The 22,785-nt window shown below is 52.6% G+C and overlaps 3 protein-coding genes across 7 annotated transcripts; 2 read left to right on the forward strand and 1 right to left on the reverse strand.

The window, feature by feature from the left end:
• The first annotated feature begins 16 nt into the window (after nt 1–16).
• GTF3C1 (general transcription factor IIIC subunit 1) lies at nt 17–20,780 on the forward strand. Of its 4 annotated transcripts, none has more exons than XM_087942386.1 (37): nt 17–273; nt 443–646; nt 1,345–1,518; nt 1,963–2,106; nt 2,509–2,605; nt 3,786–3,909; nt 4,307–4,465; nt 5,317–5,432; nt 5,570–5,936; nt 6,652–6,815; nt 7,104–7,246; nt 7,419–7,617; nt 8,327–8,430; nt 8,760–8,920; nt 9,043–9,297; nt 9,670–9,815; nt 10,064–10,161; nt 10,915–11,011; nt 11,844–12,021; nt 12,222–12,363; nt 12,639–12,774; nt 13,259–13,343; nt 13,762–13,950; nt 14,185–14,342; nt 14,453–14,595; nt 14,973–15,054; nt 15,439–15,551; nt 15,878–15,940; nt 16,241–16,334; nt 16,745–16,917; nt 17,114–17,401; nt 17,605–17,867; nt 18,047–18,321; nt 18,765–19,236; nt 19,563–19,602; nt 20,100–20,286; nt 20,530–20,780. In XM_087942386.1, the coding sequence occupies exons 1-37, from the start codon at nt 53–55 to the stop codon at nt 20,749–20,751; spliced, it is 6,276 nt and encodes a 2,091-aa protein (XP_087798512.1). In that variant the 5' UTR covers nt 17–52; the 3' UTR covers nt 20,752–20,780. The 4 variants fall into 4 exon arrangements, with proteins under 4 accessions (XP_087798512.1, XP_087798514.1, XP_087798513.1 ...); XM_087942388.1 differs by having other exon boundaries at nt 7,419–7,572; XM_087942387.1 differs by having other exon boundaries at nt 7,107–7,246.
• On the reverse strand, nt 20,749–21,320 carry POLR3K (RNA polymerase III subunit K). The gene is made up of 3 exons (XM_026683315.2): nt 21,188–21,320; nt 21,020–21,107; nt 20,749–20,940 (listed from the first exon to the last, which is right to left on the reverse strand). Exons 1-3 carry the CDS (start codon nt 21,296–21,298, stop codon nt 20,813–20,815), a joined length of 327 nt encoding a protein of 108 aa, XP_026539100.1. The 5' UTR covers nt 21,299–21,320; the 3' UTR covers nt 20,749–20,812.
• Nucleotides 21,321–21,349: 29 nt separating this feature from the next.
• On the forward strand, nt 21,350–22,717 carry SNRNP25 (small nuclear ribonucleoprotein U11/U12 subunit 25). Of its 2 annotated transcripts, XM_026683311.2 has the most exons (6): nt 21,350–21,486; nt 21,562–21,658; nt 21,745–21,850; nt 21,919–21,993; nt 22,140–22,202; nt 22,583–22,717. In XM_026683311.2, exons 1-5 carry the CDS (start codon nt 21,379–21,381, stop codon nt 22,192–22,194), a joined length of 441 nt encoding a protein of 146 aa, XP_026539096.1. In that variant the 5' UTR covers nt 21,350–21,378; the 3' UTR covers nt 22,195–22,202; nt 22,583–22,717. The 2 variants fall into 2 exon arrangements, with proteins under 2 accessions (XP_026539096.1, XP_087798543.1); XM_087942417.1 differs by lacking the exon at nt 21,919–21,993.
• Nucleotides 22,718–22,785: the final 68 nt, after the last annotated feature.

The following is a 22,785-nucleotide window of genomic DNA, read 5'->3' on the forward strand; positions in this document are numbered from 1 at the left end:
GCGCCGAGGCGTCACTTCCTGCGCGCCGCCGCTCATCGGGCGTCCGGCAGCCATGGAGGCGCTGTGGGCTGCGCTGGACGAGGTGGCCCTGGAGGGGCTGGACGGCGTCACCCCCGGCGCGCTCTGGGACCGGCTGGCGGGCCGCGTCCCGCCCTTCCCGCTACCCCTGGAGCCGGGCGCCCGGCAGCTGCTGTGGGCCACGCTGGCTGCGCAGGCCGAGCTCCGCTTCCATCTGCTGCCCCAGCCGCGCCCGCCGCTGCGCCTCTTCGACCGGTGAGGCCTGGCCGGAGGGCCGGCGGGGGGGGCGATTGCGGACGCCGCAGTTGGCTCAGCCGGGGTGGGGGTCGCGGTGCTGAGCGTTCCGGCTTTCCCTTTCCTCCAACGGACTGGGGGGAGTCGCGGGTCGGAGCAGTTTGCCCAAAAAGGTTTTGTTCGTTTCCAGATATGAGGAAATCGATCTTGAGACGGGAATTCTGGAGACCAAGCGGGATCCCGTTCCATTAAGCGACATTTACCCGGTTCATATGATTTTGGACGAGGACGTCCAGGGCTCCTGCCAGTATTTGAAAGAGAGGCTGGACATTACTGATCGGATCCGGACCAAAGACATGCAGCCCTGCTGCACCTACGTGGAGGCTTATGAGAAGTGAGTGAGTTTTAATTGGTGCGGCCCTCTGCTTTTTAATACCCACGTGCACTTGAATTGCCTGTCCCGTTTAGAAGTAAACCGTGCCCCGATCAAGGAGCGCCAAACAATCTAACAGTAAACAGCCCAACCAAGGTATCACCAAAACCATTCCCAGCAAAGTTTGAAAGGGCAAGCCACTAAAATATAAAAGGTGGACAAACTGCTCTTCCTGCTAGAACTAATGTTACCTAGTTTGGGCAATGAAATGTCTGTAAGAAAAGAACCCAGCTCAAAAAGCACCAAGGAGCCCACATTTATCTCTGGAGGGAGCTTATTCCAAAGGGCAGGAATAACTGGATGCCACCAAATTGTATTCTTTTAATGTACGGAACATGACGTACATTAAACGTGAACATGACGTTCTCATTCATGAGAACATGACGTACTCAGCTGGATTGAATTGGACAGGCATAGGCAAATGAAGAGAAGTAATTCTTCAGGTAGCCATGGGGGGCTTTAAAGGTGTGGTCACCAGAAGAAAAATAACAGTTGCCCATTAATCGATGGGCTGTGGGAGAAATTGCTATTGCTTTGTGCACTTCTGGCTGACATGATCTACCTACAATTTAGTTAGCTGACAACAATATTGCTGGAGCACAGAAAGTGCTGTCTTTCTTTTGGGGATTCTTAAAGTGACTCTTCTTTTTACTTTGCAGTTGGGGAGAAAGGCTGGTCCTTGTTGCCTCGCAGGTACTGCGCCATAGGGCACTAATAGGTTGGGAAGGGGATCCAGACTTAAAGCTTCCTGACTTTTCCTACTGCATTTTGGAGCGATTAGGACGAGCTCGCTGGCAAGGAGAGCTCCAAAAAGACCTCAGTGTGGCTTTTAAGTAAGTTGTAAGTATTGGCTTATGTAATAATGCCAGAAAGGAAGGTGCACAGATACTCCCACAGATAACAACTTGGTTTGCTACTGACATATTTTATAAGCTAATTATGACTGCAACTTCTCTGTTAGCCAGGAGGATGCATCCCTTCAGAGGGAAGCATAAAATACTGCTATAACAATGGGAGAACGTTATCCCAGAGAATTTCTTTGCACTGAGCCAAGCTTCAGTTTCATTGTAGGTACAAAACCTTTGAGGCAAGGGACCATTACCTTTGTTGGCTTAGCAATTATCACCTTAAGATTTAGGCTCATTTAAGAAATTTAGTTGATGCAGAAATGTAGGTTCTTGTTTGCCTTCTCGTTTTTTGTTAAAAAAGAGAAGCGGGGGTGTTAGCTGTTGTGCCATCTGTATGTTCCAAACATGATGGAGGCTAATCTTTTATAGGGTGGATGCTGGAAAGCTTCACTATCATCGAAAAGTCCTGATCCAAAATGGGCTGATCTCAATGCAGTCCCATGTGATTAGGTTGCCCTCAGGGATCCAACAGCACTCCATTCTTCTGCTGCTCAGCCGCTTTCATATTGACAGGTATGCGCTTGGCAAGTTCACACTTGAGCTTTCATTTGTGCTCCTTTCAAGCGGTTGAGCATGTTTGAAAGCCCCAAATGTCACTATTCCCACTCTGTCTCTAATCATATCAGGTTTTATCACTTTTGGTTTGCTTTTTTGATCTGAGTTTTCTTTTCTTCTGCATTTTGGAGACAGGGGACTAATCTCTGCCTCTGATGACTAACTGATTGCCTAAGAGAGATACTTCAAGAAAGAGAAGGCCTCTTTCATTACAGAAATTTGTTCATTGGGGTCTCAGAAATTAGCAGAGGGCCAGGAGTCTTGGTAGCTGTCAGTTTTTGCAAGGTGTGAGTTTCCTTATGAGGGTAGACAAGACAGTGGCACTATAGCATTTGTTCATTGTTGCATCTTGGGTTTTAGGAGGAGCAAATATGATATTCTTATGGAGAAGCTCTCTGGCATGCTGAGCAGCCGGCCAGGTCAGATGGAAACACTGGGCAACATAAAGGAAGAGCTGGTAAGATTGAGGGCTTTTGAAGTCAAAGACTGCATGTCAGTGCTTGGATATCTGTTGGCAGCATCTGCCCCCTCAATGGGCAGAATCTTCAGACCTGGCACCTGTTCTTCAGAGTGTCACAAGCATTACAAATGTCTATCTTTGAGACCACATGGACCCTGGGGATTTTCTGCAGCTGTAACAAAAGCTGAGGGGAGGTTCAGCTATAGGATCTCCAAGAGCACCCTTATTTTATTTCTGTACAGGCTCCCTGTCTGAGAATCCACATGTTTGTTTCTGCTCTTTCCGCTTTTCCCCAAAAGTCTCCTATCCTGTTGCCAAACCTTGGAAGTTATGGGCACAAAAGAATTCCAAGCCCCATTAGGGTCTAAGTGGTTGTTGAATTCTTGCTGTTGCTAGGCTCTTGGTAGCCAACTCAAACTGAAAGCAAGATTCCCATCTTTAATACAAGATAAAGAAAAAGATAAGGTTATAGGTATCCTAGCAAGTAGGTTCCTTTTATTTTACAACCCAGTATATCTTTTAGTCTATTAGAGCAGGTTTTCTGTTCTATCCGGTGAACTGGCAAACTTGCGGCTCTCTTCCTGAATAACCAAGGTGGCTGTTTTTCATGTGAACTTTCATGAATTTCTGAATAGGCAATGGTGAGAAAATGTGTGTGTGTGTGTGTGCTGGGGGTGGGGGTGGGGGGCTGTCCAGGTTTGCCGTCACTTCTTTATTGGCTCCTTCCATGTATGGATGAACTGGAGCTCATCGCTTGGGAGTATTTTCCGAGCCCTGGATGCCAATTCCACATTTTTGTTGGCACAAAGCAGGACCTTCTCAAAGCAGATGGTATCTTTGCCTCGGGAGCCAAATAGAGAATATTCTGCCTTGCTTTTCACTCAATTATTATTAATGCAGCGTTGTAATAACATACTTGGAGGGGTGTTTTAGAATAGCTGCTGGTAAATTAAAGTTACTTTCATTGGAATGGTGAGAGAGCATAAATCGGAAATATATTAGGAATGCAAAAATAGCATTAACTTTTCATCTACTTTGTTCCAAAATGCATGAATGTGGGAAAAACCATACTTTGACTGTGTCTTAAGTTAACTCATACTGAGCAGGTGGGAAAACTTGGCTAATTGGGAAAAATACACATTTGCTTCAATGCCACCCTCCTCTGGCTGCTGTACAGGGTCTGTGTGAAAAAACCTTTAAGCGCCTCTACCAGTACATGCTGAATGCCAACTTGGGCAAGATAGTCTCTGTTCCGCTGCGGGACGTGTGTTCTGACGGGAGGCCTCTCAAGACCAAGAAGGGTAAGCGAGGGGAAAGCCACTTGGAGGTCGCCCAGGAGGAAAGGGGAGCGGGGACTTGTGCTTTTCCTGAGGACTCAGATCTGCCCAGACTTTAAAGTAATCGCAGGGTTAAAAGAAGCGCATGGACAGGAGTCTCCCCGCCCCCAGTTACCTCTCTGGCATTGAACTGGCGCACTGGGGCCTTTGGGAGACGCTGAGAACGGGAGCAAGTGTGTGAGGCTGAAGCAGGACTGCCACCGCGATGCTGGTGGGGGGGCAGGACTGGGTTTCTTTGGCAGCGCCATCCAGCAAGGATTCAATTGGGCTTCAATACTGCATCTTCGATGCCAGGATTAGGGGAGACGATGCAGACTGTCTCCAGCCATTCCATAATCCTTTTGGGTTTATTCATTCTCAGGAACTCAAGTCATGGTCCGTTGTTTAAAGCTAGTGAAGGAATATCAGAAGAAGGTGGCTGACTTCCACGATGATGACGATGAAGAAATGATTGCCAAAACCGTGCAGCCTGTGGACATTGTGTATGAAAAGGACATGCTGGCACAAGCATATGAGCTGAGTGGGTATTGTCTGGGTTGCTTTTGCTGTGGCTTTCAGCTGATGCCATTTGGTTGCAGGGTAAAAACAGCTCGTTTGACCATTGTGGCAGAGGGACAACTTAGTACTCATGAAGTCTAGCCTTGCTTAATTTTTTCAGTGCAATTTGAATTTGGATTTTCAAAATGGAACAGATTTTTATTTACTTCTTTATTTGTTGGGTTTGTAAGCCAGCCAATTCTTGGCAGTACACAATGTAACTTCACAGTAGCCTAACTCAAATAATATGTGAAGTTTTCTGCTTATCTAATAAGGTTCATGAACATGTGGGAAATCAGACTGTGACATGAGTTTGGCACTTACTACCTCCAGCCTTGTTAACTTGTAGGGTTGTTTCTGTTCTACCCCCTGAATTAGTCACAGACCCTTCTTTCTAGCTGAAATATTTAACCCCAGACCCCAAATGGGATAGAGATTTTGCAACATGACTCCCCAGATCTCTTGACTCTCACAGAGACTGTACTGAGCAGGACTACCAGCCCACCCTCTGGGTTTCTTCTGAGCTTCAAGGGCCAAACTTTCCTCTAGCACCACTGAGGGTGTAAGGCCTGGCAGCCCCCCTTCAGCAGAACAGGGCTGATGCTCCAGGAGGACATTCCCGGCCAGGATCAAAGCTAAGTCTACCTTCCCCTGGCAGGAAGAGTTGAACCAGTAGCTAAAGGTGGGTCTGGCATCATGGCTGAGGTCTGGAACATCATTTTCTCCAGGTAGGCTGAGTTGATGCTGCTTCAGACCCAGTTCTTGCTGTTGCTGGGACTTGGTGCTCAGCGTTCTCCTTCCGACTTGCTCATTCCCACTTTCTCTGCTTCACAGTTGAAAGCTGGGGGACCAAAGGTATTTCTCAGGCAGAACTTCGAGCTGCGATGAACGTGGGAAAGCTGGAAGCCCGGATGCTGTGTCGCTTGTTAGAGAGATATAAAGTGATAAAGGTAATACTCCAGAGTCCCTTTTGTGGTCAGTAAAAACGGGGGGAAGGATTGTCCACTGGCTTTGCCCCGTTTCCCAAAGACATTTTGGGAGCCTTGAGGACAAGGCAGAGATGACAGCTGTGCTCTTATTTGTTTAGGGGTTCATGGAGGACGAGGGCAGGCAACGGACAACCAAATACATTGCTCGGATGTATGCAGAACAGAGCAACCTGAGCCGGCAGTTTGAACGGGAGAAGGCTCGGAGTGAGAAGCTGGCTCAGGCCAGCATAGCTCTTGCACATGATGACCCTTTGCCTGGAGAACAGCTCTCGCTGGCAGAGGAAGAGGAGGAGGAGGAGGAGGAGGAGGAGGAGGAGGAGGAGGAAGGGCAGGCAGTCGCCCTGGAACCGGAGAAGGAAGAGGAAGAGAAAGGCGGGGCAAGGCAGAAGAAGGGCAATGCACAGGCCCTGCCCAGGCTTGATTTTGAAGGAGGAGGTGGGCTATGCCAGTCAGCAAGAAAGAAAGGTACTGAATGGGCTTTGCATGTTGCCAGGCAGAAGGCACCAAAAGCACCGGGGATCAAAAATGTTTCCTTTTCCCTAGGAAAACCCAAACCTTCCCTTGGCCACGTGTCCCTGGCCACGTCTTGCCTTTATGGTATCAGCTTGTGCCGGGAACCCCTGTTCTGCTGTTCTTAATACAACCAGCGTAAACCTTCCTCTACATTGGTTGAGAACGGAGTTTGGGGCCCTGGGAAAATTGCCAGGCTCTGAAATGGGATATTAACTGGAATGAGCTCAGGAGAGAAGACTCGGAGCACTTTCTAAACATTTGGAGTTGCTCAGAGCATTTTCTATTATTATGGCCAATACAAGGTGGTACACATACCTCCCCGCTTTGCCAGCAACAACACTGAGGTGGGATGAGAGAACGACTGGCTGAAAAACCACCCAGCCTCTACCTTTCCAGCCAAAGGGAAGCTTAAAACTCACACTCTCCCGATTCTTAGGGTCAATGCCTTCTCCCCTACCCCAGACCAACTGACTGTATTAAAGTGAAAAGTTACTAACCAGTGTCTAAGGGCAGATTGTTTGCCCAATACTTGTTTTCTTTGGATTCAATTCCTGGCTCAGCAAAGAGAGTGGTTGGAGGGGCCCTTCGCCTTCTCTTTCAGCAGCAAAGCCTTGTGGAAACTGCCTGAGGAAGCCACTCACTTGGGGTGTCCTTCTTCCCCAAACAGCTAAGAAGAAGAGGTCGTCTCTGCTCCCTCTGGAATACTTGGAAGGCAGGGATTCTGCTCTGGACTGGCTCAGGTCGGAAGCCAGCCGCTCCAGCTGTGCCCGTTTCAAAGCTGTCTCTGGTGATGCAGCCGTGGTTGAAGAGGTCCTGCCGGAAACCCTCAAAGTAAGAATCCAAGGCTTGGAAGCTGGTGATGGCAAAGCTGGGGGGGGTGTCTCCCTACAACCCATATCCTTAGACAGTGCAGATGGGCTCCCCTAGGCACAGGCAAGCCGAGCCAAGCAGACCGTGGCCCAGTCCAGGTTGAGGGGGGCCCTTGCCTGGCCAGCTCGGCTGTCCTTGCTCTCTTTTGTGTTGTGGGAAGCTTTCTCGGGGGCTCAGGTCCGGGTTCTCACTGGATTTATCAGCTTTTTACCAGACTTGCTTACGTGCCGTTTTCTGGCCCTGCCCTAGAAGAGTTGTGATGAAAAGAAGAAAGAGAAGAGCTCGCAGGCACCCCCAGTGGAGCGATCCCATGAGACCTACCGCCTGCTGAAACGTAGGAACCTCATTATCGAGGCAGTCCGAAATCTGCGCTTGATCGAGAGTTTGTTTGTGTGAGTTGGAGTGGCAGAGCCTGCCTGCCAGGCAGCGAGCAGGCCAGGGGGCAAAGAGACTGCCAGCCCTTCGGGTCCTCGTAAGCTGCCTCGAGAAGAGTCGCTCCTGCGGCGAGTCCTCCTCTCCTGCTGCCCCTGCAGAAAGGAATCCTCAGTTGGCTCCTTCTTTCAGGCTCCAGAAGATGATCATGGACCAGGAGAAACAAGAGGGGGTCGTCACCAGGTGCTGCAAGAAATCCATTGTCCGCTTAGTCCAGAAGCTCTCCCAGGAAGGCCTCCTGCGCCTCTTCCGCACCACCGTTATCCAGGACGGCATCAGCCGCAAGGTAGCCCTCCTCCCTTTCCAAGAGGCTGGAGGAGAAGCTCCCAGGGTGGGCAGAGCAAGGAAGGACCTGCTCTTTCTCCCCCAAGGGGCTCATTTTGCCCTCATAGAGGAGTCTTGCCAAACGACTGAATTCAAGGGAAGGAGGCTGGGAGTTCAGGGCTCAGCGGACAGAGCCGTCCAGCCCCTGCCGGCTCCGCCCGAGGTTTTCTTATCAAGTGCTTCGGATTTTTTTTATGGGTTTTTTTTCCCCCCTTTTCAAATAAATAAATAGTTTGGAAGCAGCCGACATCCTTTTGTGAGGCAGCCTGTTCTCCCCAGGGAGCATTGCCAGCTGCGCTCTCTTTGCAACTTTGAGCCCCTCTTGCTTAGCTTGCATAGGCTGGAGCTGTGGGGCAGGTCGGAGGATTCGTTTCAGCAAGGCTTCCCCGCTATCTTGAGGGCTCTGTCCCAACTGGAGAATGGAAAAATCAGGGACTCTTGCGGAGTGAGGAGAGGGCCGGTGTGCTAGTGGTTAAAGCAGCAGGCTAGAAGGTGGGGGACCGTGACTTCCAGTCTGCCCTCTTAGCCATGTAAGCCAGCTGGGTGACTTTGGGCCAGTCTCTCAGCCCAATCCACTTCACAGGGTTATTGTTATGGGGAAAATAAGAGGAGGAAGTTGTGTTGATAAGTTTGGTGCCTTGAGTTTTATAAAAATAATAAAGGTGATACATACATAAATAAATAAATGCGTGCCCTCTGGGTTCTTTTCTTGACAGGTTGAATTTGTGGTTGATCCGTCTGTGACTCCAGGGGACCCCCTGGTGAAAAGTGCCATTGAGCAAGTGCGTTTCCGCATCTCCAATTCAAGTTCTGTGAACAGGCAAGTTCCCAAAGGTCTGGTGGATGGGAGGGAACTGCTGCCCAGTGCTGGCTGGCTGGAGGCGGGGCCCTTCTGAAGCCCAAGAGGTTCGGAGGGCCTGTCATGGACTCCTCTCCTGGCGGGGTTCTTTCCCCCACAGACGGGCTGTCCTGCGTTTGACTTGCAAATCTGACTTGCAAATCCTTGCAGAGGTTTTGAGGATAAATAGATGGGAATTCGCTGGCAAGAGCTGCCCTGACCTTGCGGTTCACTGACGATAGTAGAGTTTCTGTCCAACCAACAGATTATTGAAGCCAAGATTTTGCTCTGTTTTTCTCCCTCATTTTCAGGATTAAAGTTCAGCAGATCCCGTCGTCTCCGGACTCAAAAGGGCAGGAGTCTGGAGCTGAGACCACCCTGAAGGAAAGGAAAGATTGTACTTTTTCTTGTCAAAGCGAAATAGCCGGTGAGAAGGTGTGCATTGCCAAATTCAACTACCACCCCATTACAGGTAACGGGGAAGCTTTTCTGCTCTGCCATGGGAAGTGAGTTAAGGGCTGCAGTTTGAAACACAGCAGCAGGTGTTTGACTCTGGATTTCCTAAGAAGAAATAGCATCTGGTTTTTTTTTCAGTGCCAGGCCTTGGGCGCTCCCTGGGTTTCCTACCCAAAATGCCACGCTTAAAGATGACTCACCTCTTTGTCTGGTACCTGATCTATGGACATCCTGCCAGCTGGCAGAGGAGGAGACCCGGCTGTGGGCTGCTGGGAGAGGACATAGACTGTGCCTCCTCCAGCCGTCCACTTGATGCAGCAGGTGACAAGGAGTCTCTGCGAAGCCCAGAGGTTCCTGCCCAAGAAGGAGACCTGGAGCTTGGAGAGCAGAAAGGTAAAGATCCAGCTCAAAAGCATAACTGTCAGGAAATGTCTCCCACCTTATTCACAGTTTAGCCAAGGCAGCCCTCTCTGACAAAGCTGTATCAATTCTGGCCTGCCCGTTTCCATAACAGGCAGCTTTCTGCTCGGGGGACAGGATGGCCTCCATAACGTATCCTCTCCCATTCCCTCTGGAGCCAGTTCTTCTGTCCCCCAGCCACTCCACCCCAAATCCAGGCAACCAGGCCTATCTGAGCTGCTGTCATGGTCGGCACAGCTTCCCAGTCTGTCTGCAGCAGCCTATTTCAGTAAAGGCTGAAAAGCGAACGTATCCTGAACCCCCCCTGGGTGAAATGCCCTGCACCACTTCCCTTTTTCCTTGCAGTGTATGTGGATGAGGCCTCCTGGAAGCGTCACATCCCTCCTCTGCCAGGCCACCGGGAGTTTGGACATGGCTGGGCACTTGTTAGTGACCTCCTCCTCTGTCTGCCTTTGTCCATCTTTGTCCAGATAGTTCAAGTGAGCTATAAGGTGAGGGCTTCAAATTTAGAGCTTTTCAGGAGCAAATGCACTTGAAACCGCGTTGACCCCAAGCCTTTTCTGGGAGGCCAAAGCGGGGGACTAGTGGGCCTATAAAGTCCTCTCCAGGTCCTATGTCACAGGCCGGAGTCGGTCGGTCTCCTCCCTGAGGAATCTCTGGGCTTAGCTCTCAGCTGCAGGATGAAGCGGATTAAGGCTTGGTTGCCAATCTTGCATTCTGCTGTATGAAATTAATATAGGTAGATAACCTGGAAGATTATCTGAGGGACGCTCTAAGGAAACATACACTCATCAGAAACCTTCCCAGATCGGTTCGACAGCAGCTCCTTTACAAGCGGTGGGTTCTGGTTCATTGGGGCTGTTCCAGGAAAGGGGAGAGGGTGCAACTATTCCAAGGGAGGCTCTCCGGGCACTGTTCGATTCTGATTAGATGTAGAATGTTGGCAAGAGAAGCTCACTAATACGACTTGCCCTAAAATGTCACCTGGCACAAAAATGTCCTTATCTTGAGGGATGACTTTGGGGATCAGAGAATGGCATGTTAACGTTACCAGTACTTATCCTTTGACTAGCTGGATTGATTGATTATGTGCCATCAAGTCAATGTTCTGGTCTGAATGACCACAGATTTTCTGTAGGAAGATCTCTCCCCCAACCTGGTCCTTCAGACTTCTGATAGCGCCCCCGTCCCCACTGTAGCTGGTTGTTTTCTTATTCCCTTTCCGTCCCCCTTTCCTAGCATTCTCCAGAGCTCTGGTCTTGACGTAACAGCGTGCAGAGTAGGATCCTTTGAGCCTGGTCATTTGTACCTCAAAGAAGAACTCTGTGGATGGAGGGTTTCTGCACTGCTGACCCTCAGAGCACTGTTACAGTCAGTTCCTTTCGTGTGGAAATTCATCAAACAGAGGAGGCTGCCACATATTGGGTCTTATATCTTGTAGTATGTTCTTAGACCTTGCACTTTGATAACTATGCAGCGTGTTTAGCTTTTAGAGTTGCTGTTGATTTGAGTTAACAGTAGAGATATTTGGCTGATTTCTTACAATTGAGAAGCAGTCCAATAATTTTCAACTGCAATGTATGACTACAGGAGATACATCTTTTCAGTAATGGAAAGCCTACAGCGGTTATGTTATATGGGATTACTGCAGTTTGGCCCCACAGAGAAATTTCAAGAAAAAGATCAGGTAATGTGTGTTGTTATTTCTGTACTTTTTTATGAAACTGAATGCTATGCTGTATTATTTAAATTAATGCAAGAGAAACAACATTCTTCAGGGAAAGGGTTCCCTGCGAAAGCAATAGTGTCCTACTTTAAGTTGAAGACTTGAACGCTGATTGTGACAGACAGTAGTTGGAAAGAAGTTGATCAGATGCACAAAATATGATATTCTAAAGATGGTTCTGATATTAGACTACAACTGAAATGTCTGCAGAGGCTGTTGTTGACACCATCAACAATTCATAGAACATAGAATAATAGAGTTTACTTCATGCAGGATAATTGATTTATGATATGCCATCAGGTTGGTCTTGCCTTTTAGGGACTATGTGAATAGGATGCTCCCCCAGCCTGCATCTTCAGAGCTTCCAACAGTTTGCCTGTTGCTGCTCCTGCAAATGAGTCCATCCCTCTTGCTGCTACTGACCGTTCTGTTCTCCTTCCCTGCCTCTTTCCCAGAGTTACGGGGAACTTCTCAGGAGAACTAGGCCTTTGTATAAAAGGTGCACTGGGCAGAATAGGGCAGTTTGAGCTTAGTCATCACATACAACCCTTATAATAAGCCTGAGCACCATTTCCTATATGTTATAAGGGTTGTGAATGAAAGTGGGGCTTTCCAGGAAATACGTCAAAAGTAATAGCTAGAGTGACCCGATGCCTTTGCTTGTTTTCAAATCAAACTGGATGCCAGGATTACTGGCCTGTCGCTTTTCTGTTGCCTGAATCTAGAAATCTGCATGTTTGCATTCATCCTGACCGGAAGGAGCCTTAATCTGAGCCTTTTCAACCTCATGCAGGTGTTTGTGTACTTGAAGAAAAAAGCAGTGATTGTGGATACCACCATCTGTGAACCCCATTACAACCTGGCTCAAAGCAGCCGCCCGTTTGACAAGCGGCATTATAACCTGGGCACTCTCCAGGATGTGGAGAACTTCTGGTTTGACCTGCAGTGTGTCTGCCTCAACACACCCCTCGGTAGGATGCTGGCAACCAGCCCCTGACCCTGCTTCCAGGATGGATGGCCAGCCACCCAATTCTTCTCCATCCCTGGCTTGCCTGTCCCTGGCCTCTGGCTCACCCTCAGCCCGCCCCCCCGCCCCCGGCCCTCCCACTGTGAGGGGACCTGTTTGCATCTGGCTGCTGCCTCTGCTGACGGCATCTGTTGCTCGCTTCAGGGATTATTCGCCAGCCCCGTGCGAAGAGGAGTAGCGCTCCAGCTGGAGAGGCCGAAGCGCTCTCAGACGTAGCCCTGGAGCAAGAATCAGCAGCTCACAAGCACAACCTGGAGCGCAAGTGTGCCATGCTGGTATACACAACGTACGTCTCCCCTGCTGTGGAGGGTTGCGGGAAAGACTCGGCCCCCTTTTGCCTGGAGATGGGTGGTGGGAGCAGGCTCTACGCCTTCTCTGTCCGAGGGGCGAGAAGTGCTTCCCCACCCCCACCCCCGGGTGGCTGCTTATACTTTCCATTCTGCTAACAGTGGCGTGGGGTCCTGCTGGAGGCGTGGCTTGGTTCTTGGGAGAGGGCAGGCAAAGGGCCATCCGGATGGAGGCTTGGGAGAAGAGTGGCTCACCCGGCTGTTTGTCTTCCAGAGGACGCCGAGAGGTGGAGGACGAGGGCTCTGTCCCAGGGGACGGGCTCGGGGCAGGCGGTTTAGACTCCAGCTTTTACAGCCACTTGAAACGCAACTGGATCTGGACAAGCTACATCATTAATAAGACTCGGAAGGTGAGGCTTTTCCACAAAGCTGTCATTTTTCTCTGCCCTGCTCTACTACGTGGTTAGCAAAAAAGTAGACTTTCAGGAATGGCAGTGACCCTTTTTTCTGATAAACGTTTGGATTTCTGCCTTATCCTTGGAAATCTCTTTTTAATTGTCCCAATTCTGACTAGTGCAAGAAGGCGAATTATCTGGGTCCCTTCCCATAGTGAATGAGGCCGGACACCAAACCGAACGCCCCTGCCCTCTAGTTCAAGTGCTTGGAAGGAACCTGGGGGCAGTGCCCCCTCCTGGTCCTGCTAGACTTCCCAGCAGTGAGGGCTGGCAGCAGAAGAGTCCTGTCTCGGTGGTTCCCCCTGGGGTAGGGAGAGAAACGAGGGGAAACCCTTTTCGTTAAATTAGTAGCTTTTATGTCCACCCCTCCACCCCCCCCAAATTTGTTCTTCAACAGCCTTTGCTCTCCTCCCCCCCGCCCACAATTCTTTACCTCCAGGAAAACGCAGCCTCTGAAGCTGGTCACCTGGTCCGACTGCAGACCTTCCTGCCCAAGCGCTCACTGCCGTTTGGCCTTGGAGGAGGTAAGGGGACAGAGCAGGGAGGCTGAATGCACGAACTACAAGGAGGGCGGTTTAGGAAGGGGCTCTCTTTGATGCCTCAGCTGCAAATAGAGCGGCAGAAGCTGATCTCAGGATGTTTTTACACTACAAGGAGAGAACAGATTGCTGGGATTACTCAGCATGAAGGGGTTTGATCAGCTCCTATTTCAGTGACTAAATCCTCTGCTGGCTTTGATTTGTGCACGGGCCGCCTCTGTTGAATGCTAGGTTAGCCTGTTAACACGGATAGCAGGGAGTGGAAAGGGGTTGTTGGGAGTGTCCCTTCAACCTTCCAATTCCTCATGGGAAGGACTTCCTGGCCAGCCGATGGGCTAAGGGGAATGCAGCCAGGATGCTTACATCCTCCGTGCTTTTCTCCTGTCTTTCTCGTCACCCTCAGGGGCCCACAGTGCCCTCTGGAAAGAGGGTCTGTTCACTTCGGAGCCTGCTCTACAGAGAGAAGACCTGGCGATTGAGAAAGAGGCAAACCTGAACCGGAGCCAGAGGGTGAGGGGGGGCAAGAGCCAGAAGAGGAAGCGGCTGAAGAAGGACACGGGGAAGAAGACAAAGAAGAGGAAGAGGAAGAGAGGTAGCGCATCAGCAAGAGGCTCCGGGTGCAGAGCTTGCCTGCTCGAGAGCAGGGAGCTGCTTGGCACATTCTTGTGGTGGTTGGCCTTCCTGTTCAGCCTGCCCTTTCAGAGTCCCGTGGATGTAATTATCCATTGCTCACGACAAGTCTGGGCAGCAGAGCGTTAAGCCTCACCCGAGGCAGAAGCTCTGGCTTGTGAATGAAGCCTGGCTTGCTTGCTCTCCCTCTGCTCAGACGGGAATCCCGAGGCAAAGAACCCAAAGCCACGCTACCACGATGAGGTGGACCGGAGGGCTTTGCAGAGGATGACCCGCCTGCGCGTGATGTGGACCGTGCAGGAGGACAGCCTGCTGATGCTCTGCCGCATTGCAAGCAACGTTCTGAATGCCAAGGTACTGGCTGGCATCAGCCGAGGGCCACAGCCATGGCCAGCCCCTGCCGCCCTGGGAGGGAAGGGAGGTGGGGCTCTGAAGGGGAGCTGCTGCTCTTTTGCTCCCTGCAGGTGAAGGGGCCGTTCGTCCCCTGGCAGGTGGTCCGGGACATCATGCACGGCAGCTTTGAGGAATCGCTAGACAAGACTTCCCATTCCGTTGGGCGACGGGCTCGCTACATTGTCAAAAACCCCCAGACCTACCTCAGCTACAAGTGAGGCTTCCCTTGGAGCAGCTTTGACTTGAAAAGTTACCCATTTGTGGAGGGGGGTGGGTGTAATCCTGAACTCCCCTCGCCTGCTTTTAGGTTCCTCGGGGCTTTGCTCTCCAGCTCTTTGATCTCCACCAAACCCTTGCCTGCACCGAGTGACCCATGGCCTCTGCAGAGATCTCCCCCATCTTCTTGGAGTGGGCCCTCGCCTCCCTTGGGGGAGAAGCTGGGGTTGAGCCCAGTGCTGCTGCCTGCCTGTCCAGATTGTGGGGAAGACTGTAGCTCCTGGACGTGCATATGGGGAGGGGAGGGCTTTCCCCAGAAGGACGGGGCAGTCCGGAAGAAAATTGCTCCTCAGGTTGGGCTTTTATCCTTTGCAGAGTTTGCCTTGCTGAAGTTTACCAAGACAGAGCCCTGATTGAGGACTTCATGAGTAGGAAGAGTGACTATCAGGATGCCAAGGTGAGAAAGGTTGCTGGAGTTGGTTCTCCTGGGTTCTTTCCCCAGAAAGGCCAGTGGGTTGCCACCCATTCATGAGAAAGGAGAAGGGGAAGGGGAGGGAGGCAGGACTGCTAATTCCCTTCCTTCCAGCAGCTCCAGACCCAGCATGCTCTCAAGAGGCACATTCACTCTGCCGCGCCCCCCACTTTTCAGTCCTTCTGCAGCTGCTCCCAGGGGGTCGGTGCTCTTGAGGCAGAATTGGGGGGGGGGGGGACACATTGCTTGCCTGACCCATTAAAAAACCTTTGGGATCTTAGCTTTCTCCAACCTGGAATTCCTAGCCAGTCTGTTACTTCCCAGAGCTGCATGGTCCTAAGATAGGATTTCTGGTGTTCTTGTGAAAAGGTTTGTTCCGAAGAGTTCAAGGACTTTGTGGAGAGACTGAAGGAGAAGTTCAGCTCCACGCTGGGCATTCCCAGGCCAGCCATTCCGGACACCTTGCAGGACCTTTTCCTCAGGTGGGTGGCAACCTTTGCCAAGCCCGCCCGTCTTTAGGGCTCTGCATTGCCAGGGGGGCAACTGCCTTTGCCTCTGTTCCAGGGGGAGCTTCACTAGAGGGCGCAGGGGAGAATGTGCTGTGCATCTGGGCAGCCGGGGCTTGGGGGTGGGGGTGTCTGTTCCAGGGAACGGGTCTCTTTCAGTTCAGCTGCACAGGCAGAGCTCTGTCTCGACCCAGGCAGCCCCTCTGCCGCTCTGCGGTTGCTTTCCAGCTCAGGAAGAGGGCCCAGGTCCCATTCCCCTCCAGAGCCTGAGGAGCGTTGCCTTCCTTCTGGCCTTTCTCCAGGTTCCGGGTTCTGGCTATTGGAAACGAAACCAGCTGTGGCAGAAAAGAAGACGAGCTGTGCAGGTGAGGCGGCAGGTTCTGCTCTTGGGCCTCTCTGCTTGCAGAGCCCCTTCCTTGGGAAAGACAGAAGCCCTTCCCGACACCTGGCCTCCACACGAGGGGCTTCCTGGTGGTCTCCCTGATTGAGAGTTGCCGTCACACAGGAGGGTCATTGAAAGCCAGACAGAGCAGAACGGCTTCAACTGGTGGTGGTGTGGGGCGGGGGGGCTGCTGAGCCTGCCATGGGGATGCCTGAAGTGAAACTCCGGAGCCAGGCTTGGGCTAAGTCAGCTGTGGCTTCCTGCCTCTTCCTCTTCCTTTTAGCGTGGCTGACATCCACTTTCTGGTGCTGCAGAACCTGATCCAAAGCACGCTGGCTCTCTCCAACAACCAGATGAAGTCCTTCCAGTCCTTCCAGGTGAGAAGAACAAGGTGGGCTTTACGGGTCTAGGAAGGGCCATTTTCTAAAGGATACCAACAAGTGGTGTGGGAGTTATAAGCCTGATTTGCTCTGCAGCAGAGAAAGCTTTTGGCCACTCTACAAATGTTCCTTGTTCCATCCCATCCCAGAAGTGCACCTATCGGTCAGCGCTTGGCTCTGGACTCCCCTTAGCCTCCCTCTGTGACACTGGACCTAGGAGTGGCCCTGACACTGCAGAGGGACTGGGGCCTCAAGTCGGGGATAGGGTGAGGGTCTTGGCCAGGTGCCCCCTCCTGTCCACAGCTAGACCAACAAAGCGGCTGTGAAGCATCGGGGGAGGTGCCCCTCCTCAAGGGGAGTTTGGGGGGGGCTGCCGAAGGCACTGAAAGGGGCGTTTCCATCGGCAGACCTTCCGCCTCTACCGTGACTATCAGGACGACATCCTGGTGAAAGCTTTCTTGGATTGTCAGAAGAGGGGCTTGGTGAACCGCCGCCGGGGTAATCACAGCCTGGGCCCCAAGAAAAATCGGGCACTGCCCTTCGTGCCCATGTCTTACCAGCTCTCTCAGAGTTACTACAGGTTGGTGCCTTGCCTCTCCTTCCATCCTGAGTCGGCAGGGCCGAACACGAAGGATGTGTAGCCAGCCAACTGGGAAGCGGTTTTCCTCAGGGGCTGTGGCCAACAGTTCCTGCTGTCCAGAAATTGGGGAGCCCCTGGTCTCCTGCTTCCAAGTCCTGTCTGTTGAGACAGTCTCTTCTTTCCTGGTTCTCCCCAGAGTGTTCACCTGGCGGTTTCCCAGCACCCTTTGCAGCGAAGCTTACCAGTTTCTCTTAAAACTCAAAGAAGCTGGAAAACAGGATGCTGTTTCCAGCTTTTCCTTTAAGGATCAAGACAACCTCCTCCCCGGGGCTGAGATGGTAACGTTTCCCTTAGATGGGCCAGGAGGCTACTGCTCTGCTCTGCTGGCCCTCTTCTCTCTCGGCCTGGTTTCTGTAGACGTTGCAATCCCAGAGCAGATTGTCGTGGTTGACAGCACCATGGTGGAGAATGAAGTCATCAAGAGGTAGGAAGCCACAGTGTCTCCAGCCAGATTTGGGGGTTTGGATTCAATTAATATTTTTTAACTGAATTTCTCAAACCTTTCATTGTGCCGTGCCTTTCTCTTGGAAGGTAGGCCGGCTGCAATCTTCTGCTTGCTGATCCAAGTGTAAGACCAGCCTTCTACTCCAGCCCTGCTGACATTTCACTCCTCCCTGCCTCTTGTAGCTTAGGGAAAGATGGGCTGGAGGAGGAGGAGGAGGAGGACGACGACGACGACGATGTGGAGGAGAATCAAGTCAATAAGCGCCAGATTGAGGTGAAGGCCCGGCAGGCCTCACGTACTAACTACCTGCTCATGAGAGGCTATTGTGCCCCAGGGATCATCAACACCCGGAATTTGAGCCCCACAGACAACATTGTGGTTGATTCCTGTCAGGTGAAAGTGAAGCTGAGAGCAACACCTGCCCAAAACAGCCTCTTGGCTGAAGGTCAGTCTCCTGGGTAGAGGCGTTCTTGGACAAACGGTGCCACAATAGTTTCTCCTTTGTCCTGTTTCAGAAGAAGCCATCATTATGGTGGCCTCTGCTTGCCTTTGGCCTAGGCCTGGGGAGCAGCTATCTGGGTCTGCGCTTCCTGTCAGCCGAAGGGTTTCTGTTTGTGCCCACAGTCCCATCTGATCTGGAGGACATGCCGGTTGGAGCCTCTTGCCTCCCCAGCTCCTTCACCAAATGTCTCCGGGTCCCAGAAGAGGGTGATCCCAAACTTCAGTTGCTGGATCATTACAATCACAGCCCTGGAGATGCTGCTGCAGCCCTTGAGATCTTCTCTGCCATAGAGGCCACTTCACACTTTGGGGTGGACCAGGTGAATCTTGCCAGGCAGTTCCAGCATTACAAAGAAGCGGTTTTGGGGCGCACTGAGGTTTTGCAGCAATATCTTCAGGTTGGTATGGACGAGAGGGAGAAAAAAGCCCAGAGTGGGAGCTCCTTTGCAGCCTCCTAACCAAAATGCCGTCCTAGAGCACTGCACAATTATACTACCCCCCAAAAAAAAAAAAAAGAATTCTTAACTCTGCTGGCTGGGGTAGGATGGCTGGGGTCCCATTGTTAGATGCAGTTTGGATACATGATGGATGTATTCTCCAGGTGGATGTTAATTTCTTTTATATTTTATCTGGTTCTTTTGTTTAAAATTGTCAGTGCCCAGCATTGCCTTGGAGTCAGGCAGCATCTAAATCTAATGAAACAAACACTGCAATTGAGCACGTTCGGTTCATGTTGGGGAGGTGAATTTTCTGATCCTTTGTGGGTCAGAAGCCTTTCACCATCTGCCTGTTTTTCACCTACAAACTTTGTGGGTCATGACACCCCTCTCCTCCCATTTAGGATCTTCTTAATTTGGAGCAGGTGTTGGAAGTAGGTGGGAAAACTACCCGGCTGGTGGCAAAAAGATTTGCAAGTCCGTGGCTGTTGCATTCTGTGGGTCTCAAGGACATCAGTCAGAACCTGCCAGGCAAAGAGCCACATATGAAGAGGGAGAGGGACCATGCTGGGCAAGAAGGAGAGGCTGCCTCCTGTGCTGCAGCAGCAAGAGAAGAACCAGCCAGGAAAAGACCGAGGGGAGAAGAGGGGGTTCCAGAAACAAGGACTTTTCCCTCAAACTCCCCATGTTTGGAGGCAGCCAGGACCCCTGCAACACAAGGAGGAGCTGCCATGCAGAAGTGCAGGACGGGCATCCCTTCCTGTAGGGAAAAAGCCATGGCCCTCCCTGGCAGAGGAGCCTTGGATGGGGGAATGCCCAGCCAGGAGCCCCATGAGGATTCCTTATCATTCCAAGAGGATAGTGAAACTCTCAGTGGTAAGTTTGAAGCCCTCCTGAACTGTACTGAGACCCTCCAGAAAGGAAGCGGGTTGGAGGGATTGGAGTAGGTAGCTGGCTTAAATTTTGCACCGGGGGTGGGGGGTGGGGGAGGCCCTCTCTCCCAGAGACAAGAAAATCTCTATCGACACATCCCATTGGTGATCCTTGTCTCGATGCTGTTTTCTTCATCACTCCATGAAACGGAACCTCCTCGATCAGCTAAAACTTGTTCAGTAGCAACTCTGCTGATCACACTAAATACTTATTCAGTAGAAATAAGACGGGTGTTTCTGTGGCTCATGGTCTTTCTTGCTCTTCCCTAGGATGTACGGCAAGGCAGTCACTTCAGGTTGAAACAAGACGGTAAGCATGCAGATGGTAAGCAAAAACAACTTTGTAGCAGTTATGTTTGTTGTGCAATTGGGAAACAGCAAGGAAAATAGGAAGTGCTTTTATTCCAGCCATTCATCTATAGACGCACTAAGGTCTGGAATTCTCATCTTGAGTTGTAATCTTTGGAGCTGCAGCAGGAGCGTCTATGTTTTGCTTAGTTTTATGCAGAGCAAGCTCTCTATGAAATAGCTTTCTCTGGATTGATTTCCAGGGTTTTATGAAAGGCATTCTGTGCAGATACGGTAAAGAGGGCAAAGCAGGGACGGCCCTCGGCTTCCCAGATGCCAAAGGAGCCTCTAATTTGATGCTAAGATGGGAGTGGACTTGGAGGTAGGACAGATAGAGGAGATAAAGCAGAATGAATGACAGTGTTGCACCACAGTTACTGGATGCATCTTCACAAACATTTCCTGATACCAGGAGAGAGGCTATTTGCACCCAGTGAATTGGCTCGTTCTCCTAAGCAGGGATAGCATCTGCTTTGTGGGGCGGCCTTGGCGCATTGTGGACGGCAGTCTGAACAAACCAGTCTGCAAAGGGATCATGGAAGGAGTGCTCGGCCACATTATGACCAAACCTGGCATCACAGAAGCAGCCCTGCAGCACCACTACCTGGGCGTCCTGCAGCCAGTGGCTCTCCTGGAGATCCTACAGGTGGGTGTGCTTGGTGGGGCAGGTCATGTAATGGCAGCTGTTCAGATCCAGAAGGGCAAACAGGTTTGGGATCTGGCACGGGCACCATCCAAAACCAGCTTCCCAGCCTGGGACAACCCTTTTCCTGACCCCCAGAATGCCGGGCCTCCTTTCCGTACGTTACTGCAGCTGAGCTGCCAGGCAGTTCCTAACTGGAGCGCCCCCCTCCCTCCCCAGCTGACGGCCCCTCTGTGCTCCTTGCAGGCTCTGGAATCTCTCGGCTGCATCAGGAAATTCCACTTCCAAAGGCGCGGCACCGCCTCGCTCTTCTCCAAGCCTACCTGGGAAGAAGCGCTCCCCGGCGGCAAGCTGAGCGACGCTGCGGCCGCCTTCTACGAGCCGGCCATGGACTGCACCCTGAAAATGGGCAGGGTCTTCCCCTATGAACTGAATTGGAACAAGTGGGGCGCGGGGGCGGCCCGGTGAGAGCGAATAAAGCGGCTTTATTAAATCGACTCCTGGCTGCCTTCCTCCTCCGTCGGGCCGCTCAGTCCCGCCAGCGGTGGCCGCACCGGCCGCTGCAGCACTTGTAGAAGGTGGTCATGGGCTCGTCGGCCGAGCGCGTCTGCAGCTGCATGAAGTAGGCGCGCGGGTGGCCGCACTTGGGGCAGGGCTCTGCGGAGGGAGGGGGGAGGAGTCAGTCGGGGGAGGGGCTGACGCGCGCCCCGCCCCCACGCGCCCCGCCCCCACGCACCTGCGGTCGAGTCCACGTTCTCCCAGGCGGCGGCCCCGCCCAGCACGTCGTCCACTTCCTTCAGCTTCGGGTACCGCCGGCTCGTCACCTGGCAACGCGGGGAGGGGGTGAGTGGAGGCAAGTGCGCGCGCAAGGGAGAAACCCTCCCCGTCCCTCGCGGACACCCACCTTGCGCGTGACGTTGCGCACATAGGGGCAGGTGGTGCAAGCGAAGCGGTGGCAGCGGGCGCCTTCCTCGGCCACCAGCACGTTCCCACAGGCCGGGCAAAAGAGCAGCATCTCGGCGCGCCTCGGACGTCCGCCTGCGCAATGGAAGCTACTTCCGGTTCCGGCCGCGCGAGGATCCGGTCACGACGAAGATGATGGAGGAGGAGGAGGAGGAGGCGCACGCGGAGGCGGTGGCACGCTGGCAGGCCGGCCTGGCGCGACTCGTCAGGGACCCGCTCCTCTGCGACCTCCCGGCGCAGGTCAGTGGCCGAGGGGGCGGGCGGGGGATGCCGTAGCCGGCGGTTCACGCGCCGCATGCGCGCTCTGTCCTGCAGGTGACCCCCGAGGAGATCTGCTCGCAGGTGGCGCTCGAGTACGGCCAGGCGATGACGGTGCGCGTGCGCAGAGTCGACGCCCCCGAAGCTCCCATGCGTAAGTCGCTGGCGGGACGGGTGGGAGGAGGCGGCGCGCCCCCTTGCGGCCGCCGCAGGGACACCCAGCTGCTCCTCTCCCGGCAGCCGTGGTTGTGGTGCAGAGCGCGAGCGTGCTGGAGCTCAAGAAGGCGCTGCGGCGGTTCGTGCAGCTGCGGCAGGAGCGCCAGGGCGGCGCGCGGCACATCAGCTGGTGAGTGCGGGCGCTGCGGGGGGGCTGGCTGGGGAAGCCCCGCTCATCGCCGCCCCGCTGCCCCGCAGGAGGCACGTCTGGCGGACCTACAGCCTGACCTTCGGCGGAGAGAAGCTGGCGGACGACCGCAAGAAGCTGCGGGAGTGAGTGGCGTCGCGAGGCGGGAGGCTTTCTGGGGAAGGTGCCGGTGGGCTTTGCGCGACCAGCCCTGCTCCTCTTGTCTTCTGGGGAGCGGGCAGAGCACCCACCGCTTCGAGGTGACCCCCTCGCCTGCCTCTGCTGCTTCTAGGTATGGGATTCGCAACCGGGACGAGGTCAGTTTTGTGAAAAAGCTCCGGCAATAAACTCGCAGGCAAGTGCACCCTCTCGCCCCTTCCTTTGGCTGCTGCCCGGCCTTGCCTGGCAATGTGCCTCCTTAGCCCAGGCAGGACAGTAGCCCCAAAGCCTCGGAGCCGCCGTTTCCCACCTCAGTCAAGCTTAACTGATTTTGAGGGGGATTTGGGGTCCACGAGTAAGCTTACCCTTCATTAACAGGTGACCATCCTGGTGCTCTTTGGGAATTTGTCTGACCCTCTCTGGGGTCTCTGAGTGAACCTCTTTAAAAAGGCTCTGTAGGAGGGAGCAGAGAAGAAGCCACTTCAGATCTCCTTCTGTTCTGAGAAACCCCCATAATTGGTACTCAGTTCTGCACTTATGGAACAGCTGCCCCCCCACCCTTTTTTTAAGAAACAGTGACTGAGAATCCACATTTGAAAAGGTGCTGGATCTTTTTCTGAATACGAAGATATCAGTGAATCTGAAGCAAGGAACAGCCAGTAACATTAAAGTTTCTTAAATTATAATAAAGTACACTGAAAGTTTTTTCTATTAAATTACCATCCATCCAGTTACACACACACACACACACACAGAGAGAGAGAGGTTACCTCTACACT

This window comes from Notechis scutatus, chromosome 12 (assembly GCF_049901735.1).
Source record: "Notechis scutatus isolate UNSWTSFEM ecotype Mainland chromosome 12, rNotScu1.2, whole genome shotgun sequence".
NCBI lineage: Eukaryota > Metazoa > Chordata > Lepidosauria > Squamata > Elapidae > Notechis > Notechis scutatus.